The sequence below is a fragment of the Columba livia genome, chromosome 9 (genome assembly GCF_036013475.1).
Source record: "Columba livia isolate bColLiv1 breed racing homer chromosome 9, bColLiv1.pat.W.v2, whole genome shotgun sequence".
NCBI lineage: Eukaryota > Metazoa > Chordata > Aves > Columbiformes > Columbidae > Columba > Columba livia.
The window spans coordinates 8,990,105-9,005,106 of record NC_088610.1 but is presented as its reverse complement, the minus strand read 5'-3'; the positions used below and the strand labels follow the sequence as shown (position 1 = coordinate 9,005,106).

General features: G+C 41.7%; 1 protein-coding gene across 20 annotated transcripts in view; it reads right to left on the bottom strand.

Annotated features, from left to right (window-relative positions):
* Positions 1-131: 131 nt before the first annotated feature.
* Positions 132-15,002, bottom strand: part of MCF2L2 (MCF.2 cell line derived transforming sequence-like 2) — a 163,661-nt gene continuing 148,790 nt past the window's right edge. For 12 of the 20 annotated variants that reach the window (XM_065073743.1, XM_021293136.2, XM_065073746.1 and 9 more), the window contains 7 exons: positions 13,931-14,020; positions 11,764-11,835; positions 9,885-9,971; positions 7,522-7,640; positions 6,828-6,940; positions 5,744-5,847; positions 132-4,569 (listed from right to left, as the gene is read on the bottom strand). In XM_065073743.1, coding sequence (XP_064929815.1) covers positions 4,469-4,569; positions 5,744-5,847; positions 6,828-6,940; positions 7,522-7,640; positions 9,885-9,971; positions 11,764-11,835; positions 13,931-14,020 — 686 coding nt within the window. In that variant the 3' untranslated portion in view covers positions 132-4,468. The remainder of the gene's footprint in view (positions 4,570-5,743; positions 5,848-6,827; positions 6,941-7,521; positions 7,641-9,884; positions 9,972-11,763; positions 11,836-13,930; positions 14,021-15,002) is intronic. The other 8 variants (XM_065073745.1, XM_065073748.1, XM_065073755.1 and 5 more) reach the window with 3 other exon arrangements.

Sequence of the window (15,002 nt, the reverse complement as noted above, 5' to 3'; positions counted from 1 at the left end):
ACAAATAAAGTTACATTGAACAGATGTGTGGGTTTTTTCAGCTGTGCAGACGTGCCTTTAGTGATACCTAATTTGGATAGAAAGTAAGCACATTTGACTTGTTACTTCATATAGAGACATCAACCACAATGTTTTGTACTAGTTGTAATTTTTATAAATTTCAAACAAAGTGTGGTTCTACATAGGTCAGAATGGCCTAATTACAGAAAGCTCATTTGCACACTTTTTTCTTGTAATAAATTCATACATTCTGTGTTGACTGGAAAAAAAGGACAGGTAATTCTGTGCTCTTTCCCTGTCTGATTATCTCTCATCAGTCACAATATACAAATACATCATATCAACACCATGGAAAATATGTAAGAAAAACAAACTGTACCAATTCTCAGCTGGGAAGAAGAAATCTTAGCAGCTATTTCAGCTCAAGCTGCAAGAAGAAATACACAATTTGGCTCTTTTTTCATCTTATTCTCATATATTTCTAATCATATATATATATATTTGAAGTCAGGCTTTGAGTATTTTTGGAAAAAAATGTACATGGCCTTTCTCATACTCAACCCTGTTTGAAATCTCAGAGTCTAAGAAAATTATGGATAATAAAATGGCTTTTCAACACATACACAACCAGCATATAAGACACACACACAACTCTGTTGTCCCTGGCAGAAAAGCCAGTGTTCAGACATGGTTTGGCCGCAGCTGTTCATGATCCAGATGACGACCACCGGTCTGATTCTCCACCCTGTGGGGTTAGACTGAGAGGAGGAGACAATCAGGCCTGATTATATTTTGGCCCTGTTTATTAAGAAAAGCAAGACTTTTATATCACAGCAACCAGCTGCTTATCTGTTTGTCATTACCACCAGTGAGGAAGGAGCCTGTTGCCCAACTACACCCAACTGAGCAGAGGGCAGAGCTTTGAGGATGTGAGGTTTCTGCAAGTTCCACAGAAACTGGTAACAGAGCAGAGGGAGGAGATCCAAGTCAAAACCTCAGCCCAGAGGGCAGGTCTCACTAGTCTGGACCCAGAGGGAACAGCCAGGCAGCCGGCACGGACCCACTGGTCAAGCAGCAAGGACACAACGCTCAACCACGAGTGATACTACAGCATACTTTGGACCTTGCCTCTTCTACAACTGAAACTTAGTGGCAACCATTACTTTTAAATTATGTTCTGCTCACTATGTCATCTCCAAACAACACTGAAATGAAATTCATATTTGGAAACTATGATTTTTAGGTCCATCTACCTGAAAATGATGGTGTCAAAGACCTATATACAGAATAAGTATACTTTAACATACACATTAGTCTTGCTGGACATCACCAAATCTTATTCTATACTGTACATGGAGAGCCATTCCCTTAATTATCACTTTGCTTGACAGAAATACATTAATTAAAAGACTATCCTGTCTACTATTAAAACAAAGTCATGAAACCCCCTTTTGTCTCATCAGCAAAGCCAGAAGGTTACTGCTTGTTGGCTGCTGTCAGACTTGTCAGCAGCCTGATCTGTCGTTGAACTTCATTCTTTAAAAACCCAAAGTCAGCAGGGTGGCCCTGCCCCACTGACATTCGCACCCCAGACATCAACTGGCAAAGGGCCCCAGTTACTCTCCAGCAGCAGCCACCATGGTTGTAGGATGGTCTGGGTTTGAACTGCTTTTGCTCACTGGCACTGGCAAGAAGGTTAAAGACACAATTAACAGTTTGTGGGCTCCCTTCTCAGCTTCAGTAGTGTCCAAAAATACTGTTTTCAAAAGCAGAGTAGGGAGGAGAATTGCTTTAATGCAGCCCATACCTTTGCAGTTGTCACGGTGAGATGGGAGAGAGGAGACACTTGTGCAGAAATCCTCTTCCCTGCTCCAGGGAATGAGACCACTGGCACTCACGGGGGGCACAGCAGGACATACGGGGTTGAATGCTTTGCTGTCCCCTGAAGGGTCCTCGATTTTTGCATACATACTAAAATTTAGCATCAGGTTGGACACATAGGAAATCCAATAGCTCCCATTTTACAGGAAGATATGGAGGCACCAGGGGATATAGGACTAGCACACTGTCACCTTGCACACAGCAGAGGTAGGAAATGAACTCAATACCTGATTTTTCATCTTCAGTTGAGAGACTTCCCACTCCCATTTCACCATTAGAAGGAGATTCCTCCAGAGAAACTCCAAAGTGCAGGTTTGCATCTTTCCATCTGTCAGCAATGTCACAAATCCTAGTTTTGGCAGTTTCATATATGCAGGGTAGCCCTTCCCCATCTCTCTCTCTCACACACACACAAGCGCTTACGATATTTATTAATGTGCAATCAAAGCTCCCTACCCCTTTCCTCTCCTATGCTTAGGGCAGAGGTAGACAGAAGCACTGTTACCAGGCTGTGCAAAAAATTTCTGAAAGTAATAAAGAAATCAAAACAAACTCTTTTAAGGAGAGGATAAAATAATTGCACTACAAGAAAATATCAATGCATATTTCCTTAGGGGTCTGAAAGGAATCAGTTCTTCCCTCAAGATGCTCATCACTACTGTAGATCAACAGGGTTCATGTTCCTGAGAGCCTACGTGTCATTTTTAAGACAAATGGCCAGTACAAAACAGACAAGCTCTTATCTCCGTAGGACAAAATTAGCTTCCAAAAGGTACAGAACTCTCAGGTCCTTCAGTCATGAACAGAAAACTTCTGAAATCAGGGTTCAGATATTGAGGGTTAGAAGAACCACGGGAATTAACCACCACAGTGCAACTCATAACTAACCAATAAGCCTTCACAGGAAAAATTCTGAATAAGCCTTTAGCTACTCCAAGATTTTTTCTTGAATAGGACTATCTACCTACTTCGCAGCTATCCTGACTCACTAAGATATTTGCAATGCCAGCCTCCAATGAGACACAAAGAAAAACATTCAGGTCCCTGCAAATACAATAGCAGAAATATTACAGTCTCCTATTCTTTTGCTCAGAGATTCAGAGTGTTGGGGTTATTTTTGCTCAGAGTGTTTTTTGGTTTTGCTTCATCTCCATTTTTAGTGCTTTTGTCCCCTTTATTATTTACATAGAGGGTCACTAGTCACAGAGTTAAACAAATAAAAAACATAATAGTGAAAGCCAAACACTCACTCTTGAGCTTCTAGGGTCATTTTTACCAGGCTCATCTTTGCCTGTTTGCAAACCTTAGTCAATATTTATCTTTACTAAAATACTAGCAGCTTTTGTGGGACTTAAGACCCAATTACTATCAAAATGCCTTCATACCTTAACAGCTGCTCTAAATGAGCTACTGGCTTGTATAGGAATAATAATATCTGTAATCACTTTATATTATACATTATGGTGGGACTCAATGATCTTAAAGGTCTTTTCCTACCCAATGATTCTATAATTCTATTATAAGATTCCTATGTGGCAGAGATTTGGTACAGTCCTTTAATCAAATGTCCTGGAAAGAAGTATTTAACAACAACACGTTTTCCACTCAAGAGAGCATCTAATGCTCACTGCCTATTTGCAGTGCTTAAGTATATTCCAAATGGGGGATGAAACGTGTCTACTCCATAGCCCAGCACACACAGAAAGCATGCAGTCTACTCAAACATATGACATTAAATGGCATTCAATTGAATTCTCGGCACCAAATGCAAAGGATTGTGATCCAGCAACCACACACTGCAGAGGGGGCAGAGGAATGACTTATATTGTAAAAAGAATTCAAAATGTTTTTTTGTCACAGTAGCTGTCACACACGTCTTTGCTTCCCTGCTAAGCCCTGCACCTCCACCTCAGAGCCAGGAGTTGCCATTTGCATCACCCCAACGTGATGCTGTCTGCAGCAGGTCACCCACTGTGCCACGCAAAAGGAGTCATGTCATTGCTGTGGGAAGACTCTCTGATGGTCCGTGTCAGAGGTTTCCTTTCCACAGCCACACTAAAATAGGAGGTTTTTGGTGTTGACCATCAGCAAAAAGGGCACGTTTGTGTTGTATCAGCTGGAATTAAGGAGGACTGGGAAGGCACAGCCAGAGACAAGCAAATGGAAAAACCTCCAGTTGATCTCATGGTAGATCAAGACCTTGTAACCCTGACTGTGCGTGTGTCCCTCTGCAGTAACTCCATGTTCAAGCAAAGTTGCCAAAAGGTGCGTGCATAGTAACTCTTCAGCTCTGCTGTGGACCTAATTTAGGCCATGACTTCTGAAACAGTTTGATAATCAATGCGAGAAGCATTTTTTTCCTCTAAAACTGAAGGTGGGTTTTGATGCTTTCTGGATGTTTAATGCTCCCTTCAAGTTTGCTTTTCCCAGCTTGACAGGTGGACAGCACAGTCCTCATCTGTTCGTGCTGATAAAGTTTTAGTGAATGATGAAACTCAGAGCTTGTGAGAAAGGCAACTTGGATCCAGTGTCCACCCAAAATAAACGAAGAGCTGGATGGGGTCCTGAGGAAGGTCGATCCTGCTGTTCAGCTGCCAGCCCTCTGCTCTGCTGGGAAGCTTTTGGCCACCTCGCTCTCCTTGGTGTCTGACTCAACTGAGGCCGTACTGCAGGAGTCGTTGTACATGTCTGAAAAGAAGGACATGGGCATTGTCACTACAACACGTCTAGAGGATTTTCCATCTACAGTCTTGAGGTTCATTGTTAAAAGCCTGAAATAAAATAAAAAATAAACAATTCTACTGTTCTCTTGATGCCTTCACTAAACGTAAGAGAGGTTCTTTTGGTATGTAACTAACTGTAGCATGTGTGTGGCTTTTTCTTTTGAAGCATTAAAAATGCAAAAGAAATGAGAGCCACAGTTAGACACTGAGGGTTAAGATAAAATTGACCTGCTGTTGATGTAAAGGAAGCAGAAGTCATCAAACTTCCTTTAAACCACAGCAAAGAATGCTGGTTAACTTTTAAAAGGTTTTCCTCCCCTATAACAAATCACAAAAACAAAACAAAACAAAAAAAGCCACCCCACAAACAAAAAGCAAACCACCAAAAAAACCCAGTAACTCAGAAGAAAATGCTGGTAGCTCCCTATTGCAGTCCCCATGGAATATCTGTAACAGATTTCGCTTTCTTCTGCTAGCAGAAAAAAAGCAGGACACATTTTGGTAAATTATATGTAAGGACGGGCAAAAATTAATCCAAAATTTAAACCTCTGATCTGTGGAGTTGCTGAGATTCAGCTTTTCCAATGCAACCTGTCTGGGTGTTAGGTCAAAGCTAAAGCTGAAGGAAGGATGACTTTTAGTGCTGATTTGGCTGAAATCTTGCCAGAGTAGCCCTTCTTCCAGCCTTTGGAGTCAGCAATGATATATGATTAAAGCAGTAATGGTTCATGAGATTTTAATGTTTTCAAACCTAAATCAGAACCACAGCCCTGATGCTGAGCTGATTCCAAATGCTGTGTCAAGATGAAAGCTATCCTGCAGTTACAACATGCCTTGCATGTAAATAGCCAGCCCAGGTACCGGTAGACACAGGAGTTTAGTGGGAGATTCAAATTCTGCCTGGGAAATGGAAAACAATTAAACCATGGCAAGGTGAGCTCTGTTGCCTAACTAGCTCTGACACCCAAAGCACCAAATTTCAGGCTAGCTCAGCTACATCACCGGAGACTGCAACACAGATGAACACTCAGGGCAAGTACATTTATATAGGAAGTGCACTGTTTATCATGTCCTTTTTATCACGTCTTCTTTTAGTATGTAAAAAAAAAAAAAAGCCAGAAATACATTTCCTCCATTACCTGCATTACTGTTCTTAATTATGTTGTTACTGTCCCCCTCTGCTGGCTGCAATATACTGGAAGGAACCCAGTCGCTTTTCTCAGAGACCAGTTTCTTCACTAACCTAAAATTCAGAGAACAGTGAGTGAATTTCCTTACATTCCCTTTCCCTAGGTTGTGTTTCTTAGAGGTGTAAGTTGAACAGCTATTTCCTAAGCCAAGGCTGACAGCAGAGGACTGAAGGCAGTATGTTTCTACAGTCTTGGATGGTGACCCGGTATCCCAGAACAAGCTCATTTGCAAACAGGCTGTGTGACAAGGAAGCGCTGGCCTTGTTTGAGACCCTGGGCCACATTCAGAGCTGAAGAAACCGAATCTTTCATATTGTCCATCCGCCTTGCTGTAAATATCATCTGGGATGAACCGTTTTAGTTCACTTCCCACCCACTTCACCCTATGGGACCTGCTCCCATCTCAGCCGCATGTCGGTTCTGAGTGAAGGGTCTGACCACACAGGCACTTCAAAGAGATCAGAACTTCTTTCCCCAAATTACCCATGGAAAGAGAATTCAAATGCCCAGCCAGGTCTGTTCCTAACACTCAGTTATCAGCAAGAGAGAACAAATACACTGGAACATACATGAGCTCAATGGGGCCAGAATAATTCCGTTTTGTCAATCACATCTTATACCTAAGCCTTCGGGGCTAAAAATGCACTCTGGTTCACTGCTGCAGCTCGGTGGGAGGCATGAGGATTTTGTTGATGTACCCTACAGAACAGTGCTGCCTTTGACAGCTGTCCTTTTTGCTAGAAGGTATCAAAAACCCAAATATTCCCCTTTATTTCCTTTATGCAAACTTCTGTCATCTTAAGCCTAATGTCACAAGCATTTGGGCTGAAAGCCAACCAGGTGGAATTAACCAAAGCTACTTGTACGTTCATGCCTCCCATTGCCTCTTTCACACTGTGATCAATGTGGTGAGTGGATTTGGATTGATTTTGAAGAGGAAGAGGCTTTGACATTCCTCTGAACATTTTCTGGTTTTTTTCCAGGAGGTTATGGCAGTTCTGCCTGTCAAATTCTGTCTCTCTGCTGTACTTACCATTGACCGTTTTCTCCTTCTTGCACAAACTGCACTAAATCTCCATCCTCAAGTGTAAGAGAATCTGGGAAACAGCTGTCAAAGCTGCCTTCTACCCGAAAAAGATTGGTCCCCTAAAATGAATGAAACAATGCATCAGAAATGCAGTCATGATTGATGAAAGAACATTGTGCAAGACAGAACGATATCAGTTAAAAACTGAATTAGGCACTTCATGCTGGCAGAGACTTCTTCTGGAGGGAATGGTATCATTCTTTATTACGTTTATCATGCCAGGGTAAATATTTTCCAAACTTAGGACAGAACTGTGCTGTACATTCAGGCTTTAGAATAAACCAGGCAGCCATTATTCTGATACAGAAACTGGGTTTGCAACACCAGGTTAAGTTATCTAGAGAAGTCTGAAATTACTTTTTTTAAAGGCCCAGAGCTTTCCCACACTTTTAAAACTTACCTGCACAGATAAAACTACAGCTTATAAGTATGGGGTGACATTTTATGGTCCTGATCCTAATGAACAAAATAGTCTTGGAAAAATCGCCCAGCACTAAATCAAATTCCCATCTTCTGTCTTTCTGCAGATCCATGAATTTGAGGCTGGTATGAACCCAAACTTTGCAGGTTAAATCCTGACCTTTACAGAAGAGGAGATGGCACTGAGAAAGGGCTTAGAGTAATTTGAAAAATGAATTACATTGTTAGGGTTGGTCTCTTCTTCCAAGTCAGAAGAGTTGGAGAGTTCATCTGTGCTGGAGGGGATGGCTTCGAAATCTTCAAATGTGTCTAGAGATGGCATTTGCCTGTTGGGCCAACCTTTTCAAAGGAGATAAACCAAAAAGAGTTAACTATCCATCGTTAGCCTCTTTCAGACTCACTTTTTAAAAATAAATGTCACAGATTCATTTCCCACTATTCCACTTATTGAATTGCTTGTAAATTTTTACAGCTTGTTCTCTGATTTTGCCACAAAATTACAATGCAGCCGTGATTCTCTCTCTAAAACCCTGTACTGCTTGCTGCCGTTTGTGGGATGGCAGATCGTGTGGCCAATGATGTGTGTCCATCAGTACCCTGAGTGTTTAGCATTGCTAAATCTCTCCAATTCAGGAGGTACAAAAAGCAAGGACCAGGAATCTTCCTGCAGAGCAAGCACTGTAGCAAATGATAACTTTTACTGATGTGATTTTCAGAAGGCCATACTCACTCAGTTTCTAGCTTATCTCCTATAAATTGAAGCCTGAAGCCATTGAATTTTGGTTGACTTCTCATCTCCATCCACCCTGAGGTGTTATTACCATCTGAACCACTTACAAGACTATACTCTATAGCAGGTTAGAAGTGCAGGGAAGGGACAGGGTGAAAGGCAAGGCACAAAGACAACCAGACCTTTGGTGGTAGGTAGAGAAGATCTCATTCGCACACTGCTGTTAACAGCCTAGTTGCATGATTTACACCCAAAACCATCCCAGCCCAGTGGAAAATACCTAATGAGAGATTTCCAGCACAAACACAAGTCAATCTCTTTACCTGCAAAGGCACACCTAGAGGATGTGTCCTGAGGGAAATTCAGGCTGAGCTTTACAAGACCTGCCTGCCTGAGGCTCCCATGTTGGAAAGGTATCTCAACCTCCCCCATACAGAGGGCAATCTAGCTCTACACTTTCCTTTGCACTGCATGTCTGTCCTTTTTCTGACATGGATGACTATAGGCCAGCTAGGAGGATACAGACCTTGCATCTACCAAGGGATCCTGCAGCCCAGAAAGACACAAGCTGAATAGAGTCAGCCAAATCACCTTGTGCCTTCCTGCTTACTGTACCTGCTGGATATTATTCTGCTGATTCACAGGGACCTGGGCTGGATATTATTCTGATTCACAGGGACCTGGGCTGAGCAAATGCTGAATTGAGCTCTTTTGCAGCCTGTGGGGTCTCAACAAGGCAAAGCAGCGCTCTGACAACAAGGCACGGAGCCAGATGCTCATGCAGTGGGATTATACATAACCCAGCACTCACAACTCAAAACAAACCCTGGCCTGAGACAGCACTAAGCCCAAGCCAGGCAGTTCATGGAGTAAACAGAAAAGTGATCTGATCACAGAGAAACAGGTTTATTTAATCCCTCCCCATGCATGACATCCTCGCTACAGGCACTGCTTGGTGCAACATGTGGCCACGTAGCTCTGCAGCCCCTTCTCTCCCTCCTGTTCCATCCAGGGCTTTGTGTGCCCCAACCACAGCAATTCAGTTACAACAGAGACAGTGACCTTCCTCCACCAGAGCAGCATCCCCAGTTATAACCCTACATTTATTGTTAGCTCATCTGTACTTTTCAAGGTGTAAACTTGCCCCTGAAGCAGCATTCATGTGCTGGGTTGTGAGTGTCCCTGCCAACAGAATTTCGAGGCTGAACAGACAATTTCAGTTACAGACCATGCAGAATATCAAACTGAACCCCATAGGCTGTATCAGTGAAATCACACCGGCAAAATACCAGCAGCTGTCTAAATGTACAAGAATACATTGATGCTAATTGGCTTTAAACTGCTGTAACAATTTTAGTTCAAATTCACAGGTTGGGCTACAAACATGCAAAGAAAAAGATGTCCCCCTTCCCACTTAGAAAAAAGCTTCTGTAATCTTTTGCTACTGTCCTTTGCATGAAGCATCCAAGACAGAAACCTAAACAGCAAGGATTCCTTACAAATACATGCATCAGCCTTCCTCTTCCATACAAATTGCTATTCTAATTTCAGAGGCTAAGAAATAGGCTCAGTTTTATGTACTTCATTCAAGCTATAAAATAACACAGATCAAATTCTGAGCTTTTTGACATCAGTTAAAAGCATCCTTTTCAGTGTGCCTGACCTACAGAAAAGCAGAATCTGGGACATTGTTTCTATATCTGCTAGTGATTCCAGCTTGTTCTTTTATTGCCTTCACAAGAAATAATATTCATTAAAAGAGAAAAATCTCTTTAAGGTAAAGAGGGTAAATATTTTAATAAATTTATATTACGCTCTCAATTTGAGATGATAAATGTTTTCATTTTCTTTACCTGTCTGTGAAGCAGATCTAGGTACGGGTCTCATGGTGGAACCGGTATTACACTTAGTCTGGGCCAATATGGTGTTCTCAAAAGCATCTGTGACAGGAAGCACAATTTTGTGTCTTCAAGGTGAAATAGAGACCAGACAACCAGTGCAAAGAGAATTCCTGTATCACCTCTGCAACCGGCAGTCTCTTTAACAAACAGGGGGACTGGGGTCCAAAGAGGAGACACAAGACCAGCACAAATGAGTGAAAAGACAGCAGCATTCCACAGAAAAACTGTAAGTCTGAGAAGGACAGAGAACAGCCAAATGAATCAAACAGAAATACTGATGTTAATTAAGGAAAACCATTGCTGGGTGGACAGTGCAGTGTTTTATTTCACTACAGCTTCCTTAGACATTTTTAATATCTTTTCCTTGCAGCATTTCCAATAATTCTGTAAGCAGTGGTATCTTGTTTTAATGCCCAGGCATATAGTAATGAAAAGGGACCAGGGAGGCTCTTATTCCCAGCCAGAAATGAATTATTTCACTCTTGAGGAATGAAATGCAATTTTGCAGGGGAAGTTTTTATCCAAGTACATCAAATACTTTCTGTTATTAATGCAGTCAGAGCTCTAGAAATAGCAGCATTATCTTCTGGTAAAGGGTTGATACTGATCATTGTTTCCTCCTTAAAGAAACTCAGCCTGGAGTGAGGAATGTTGTGCAGTAGGACCATGTTTCTAACCAGTGAGGATCAACTCAGCTCTATCCTAGAGATAGTACTTGCACCTCAAAATACCCCCTCTCTCACGTGATATGCTGAGATCAGAAGTATCTGCCAGTGAGGAAAGCGAGGTATAAACACCACAGTTTGGGAAACTCTGCTGCTGTGTGCCAGGATGATTCCAAATGTAGTGCTGGGGGCACTGGTAAGAGGAAATTCTCTGCAAACAGCAAAAACACTCCTTTGTCTGCTGCCTCTGAACTGTTTCTGCCAACTGTCCCCTTCTACTGGGAGTGACATAGGAGATAACTCCAATATGTCACCAGTTCCATCACTGACCTGGCCACCTGCCCTTTCTACCAAGGTTTTGTAAAGAGCAACACAATCCCATTAAAGGATTCCTCAGCTTACATGTCTCTTCTCCCTGTCCTACAACAAGGGTATGTGGCTGCCTGTGCCCCACAAAGCAACATGCTCTGGCAAAACATTGAGGATTGGACTAGGTGACCTTTGAAGGTCCCTTACAACCCAAACTATCCTATGATTCTAAATCCTCATGTAAAGGGAAAAGCTGACAATGGAAACTAGTGATCTTCCAATGGCTGGGGAATAACTTCCCATTTTAATACTTTCATATTGCTTATTAAACAACCAATTAATCTGCTGCAACAAATAGGTGGAAATCCTGCTTGGCTGAAATGAAACACTGCACCTTAAATGGATAGTAATGCAGAGTGGAGCCTCTGCTTTAGTCTTCATGCACATGGCTCCTGCTCCTCTTATTAGGTATAGACACTAACAAGGGAAGAGGGATGCGAGCGGCCAGACTGCAGGTGAAGGTGAAAAGTAGCCTCTTGGCTCCCTGCTGCTGCACCCGACAGAGTGAGGGAGAAGCCAGGCAGAAAATCCAGATCCAGATCACAGTCTAGAGCATTACTTCCCAAAACAGGTTTTAATTTATGCCCATCCCTAGATGAAAGTTGGTAAATATAGCATGAGTGTAGGGGACAGGCAAAGGGGTGACAAGTTGTGTTTATCACAGTTAAACAGATAAACTGACATCAAACCCATAATAGACTCCAGTGTCATCTACCAGCAGGGATGAGATATGAATTCGGTGGATAATATCAAAAGATTGCCAAACAGGTTTTCATGCAGGATGGAAACACTCGTACCTTCAAACCCCAGGGGAGTTGGGTCACTCTTTATTTCATGTCTCTTGACTTTAACTGCAGGAACAAGGGGACCTGTGTGAAGTTTGCAGAGTCACAAGGCTGTAAATACTGTTAAAGGAGAAACTTGCTTTCCCATTAGCTGGAGACACTGCCTGCCTAATACTTTCCCCCAGCAAAATGACCGACCCCTAAATTCTAGGTGGTGAGGATAAACACTTTTGTGAAGTGGATAGAAAGCAGAACACTTTTTGCAAAAAAACATTAAAGCATAGTAAATGTATCTGCTTCCAGTCAGGTTTCACAGCTGTTTTGTCTCGTGCTTTGTCCAGGAGATGGCACTAACACAGGCACAATCTCAATCTCAGCTTTCTACCCACGAGGCTGGCAGGAAAGAGCCCACAAAATCCAAGACTTCTGCCCCACAGAACTGGAGAGCACCAGTCACAGCTCCACATCCAGGGTTTCTCCTGTGTCCTGACTCCCCGTGTGGAGGATTGGCAATGTGACGGAGCTGAGAGGTTCACGGTGGGGATCAGCACAAAGCCATATGCAGAAGCCTTGAGGGTGATGATCCAAACACCCCGGCTAGACCTGCATGAGGCTGATGTTGAGATAAGACTCAGGCTTCAGTTCTTTTGTCATCTAGACTATTTTCTTAAAGCAGATGATGTGAATAAAGCACTTAATTGAAAAGCACTGATTTTGTTTTCTAGCTTTTCAAAGCATTACAAAAGTAATTTTCTCAACATTCAAAAAAATTGCCAATGGTCTTGTGGTGGACAGGATCCTAGGGCAGGATTTTTTTATATTAAACTGTAGCAGAGTTTGTATTCCATAGTAAATCATACATGCTCTCTTTGATAAGCCACACTAAAGTACAACCCTTGGTTGCCCATTCTCTTTCTACATACGCTCTTCTTTCTGTTCCTCAGGTTAGGAGATAAATATTAGGAAATAATTCAGTCTTCCCATAACCTAGTAGCTGATATTTCTGAAGCTGTTGCCCAGGACAGAAAGCTATAAGAACCTCTCCTCCTGTGCTATGCCTATAATTTCCATACGGTGATGTTGTTGTGTTATAGTCTACAGAGGGTTGCACAAACAGGTAGCAATAATATCATCCTTCCTCTGCCAATAAAAAGCACCACACTCTTATTTCATGACAGCTTCATTGTAGTCGAGGATATGGTTCATACCCATCACAACTATTTATGATGTGCAATATCATGTACTGTGCAACCTTCTTCCTGACAAATACATAGCCAAGATTTTTATACAAATTAATTCAGCCATCTTTCCTTCTATTTTGGTTTGTAAATTGTATCACAAACCTTAAACCTGCAAATCAGTTCATCCATTCCAAGAACTGCCAAAAGACAATATATTCAGAATTTGATGTAAGACTGTATGTAGGCAAAGGTGCCTACAATCCTACTGCTTGCCCAAATGCACGGGTTGCTTTTGAGTTTAAATGCAGGCACTGGTGCAATAACTTCAAGTAAATTTCATAAAAGTGCTTTTTCTTAAAATAATTTCAGCTCAAAAATGAAACTTTAATAAGTTCCCACAAGAACTTCATAGAGTTGCATGCGTCCTGGGCACTTAACTCCCTTACATGTCTGAAAATGTCCTTGCAATGGTAATTTCTAATCAAAACTGTGATTATGCTAAATATTCTTAAAACTAGCATCTGTTGTTACTCCATTTTCAGCTTCATTTCAGGCTTTCTTACCATCTGATGTCTGCTACACAATGAGGAGATTCTTTCCTTTTTGACAGCAAAAATACTAAACAGCTTTAAGGAAATGGAGAAATAATTTCTATTGAATTTTGGTTAATACAAACCAGGGAGAAGTTGGAAACCTAACCCCACATCAGCCAAAAATTAATCCAGTTTCCATGGAAACCAGCAACATTCTTTGAAGCCTATTACAGAGAAACTGTGAAGAGTCACTATATATGCTGGCAGTACACCTTTATATACATTTAAAATGCCTTGGCCTGCCTCTCTGCGGGGGTTATGCTGGTCCTGACTCATCTTCTGCTGGAAACTCCTGCATTTATAAAAACTGAGCCTGATGTACTCACTCTGTGAACAGCATTTGGCAGTAAATGTGTCAGTCAGCAGGAAGGGACAAGGGTAGCTAAGCAAGCAGCAGGACGGTACCTTTGGTCACAGCAGAAGCATTAACTGTGGAGCTGATGGAGGAGGCTAGGGAAAAGCGACGGGTGACTTCTCTCTCCTTAGATTCTGGATCTGGGAGAACAGACAGATGCAATGCAGGGCAGGGTTAGAGGTTAATAAGCACTGAGGGTAAAAGATGTCCAAAGCAAAGCAGCAGCTGGAAAACGGTAAATAAAAGGTAGGTTGCTCCACTAAAATAGATGGGGGAAAATCCCTCAACTAATTAAAAATCACACAAGAGAGTTCAAATTAACATATTTTTAAAGCAATTCCAATTGCATTAATTTTAATACTTCAGAAACGAGACATGCCAATTAATATTTTAGCAACCAACTAGTGTCTAAGCACAGCTACAAAACAGACAGATAAGCAGGATGGTTAGAATGGGGTGTGTGTCTACAGATGAGACTTGGATTATTTTAGACACTGAACTGCTTGTTCTGGGATGATTGACCTGAAATACACTGAAAAACAAACGTGAATGGTTTGGAGTTCACATTTGCTGTTTCTAGAAGTTAACTGTGTGAATGCCTGAAAACCTTCTCTCTCACTATACTTCTTGCACCTACCAACTGCAGCATTGCCACCTGGGAGGAAACACTGCTTGCTTACAAATATTTTAGGATTAACTTTTTATTCTCTTCTGCTGAAAATGCTCTAAGCACATGCGCTACATTACTCAAGTGAGTATTTCCATTGAGACATGAGTAGAGCTACTCATATGCTTCGTATTTCAGTTTCAGTAAGATACGTGAACACTTCACTCTACCAGGACAAAACCTCAGTTGAAAATGGTATTAGAAATGGCTTTAAATCTTCTGTCTATCTTATTTTCTCTCTCTCTCTCTCTCTCTCTCTTTTTTCCCATTATTAAATAGCATACAGCACTGGAGTAAAAGAAGTTTCAGGTGATTTTACATTTTAGGTTTAAATATCCTGTGCAGAATTATACTACTGTGAAGATTTCCTAGCCAGGGATCTTAAAATTCTCTTTCCTGTTCCTCATCTTCATATTTCCTTATTTTAATGTTCAGTCACACAACACTTCTCTTTA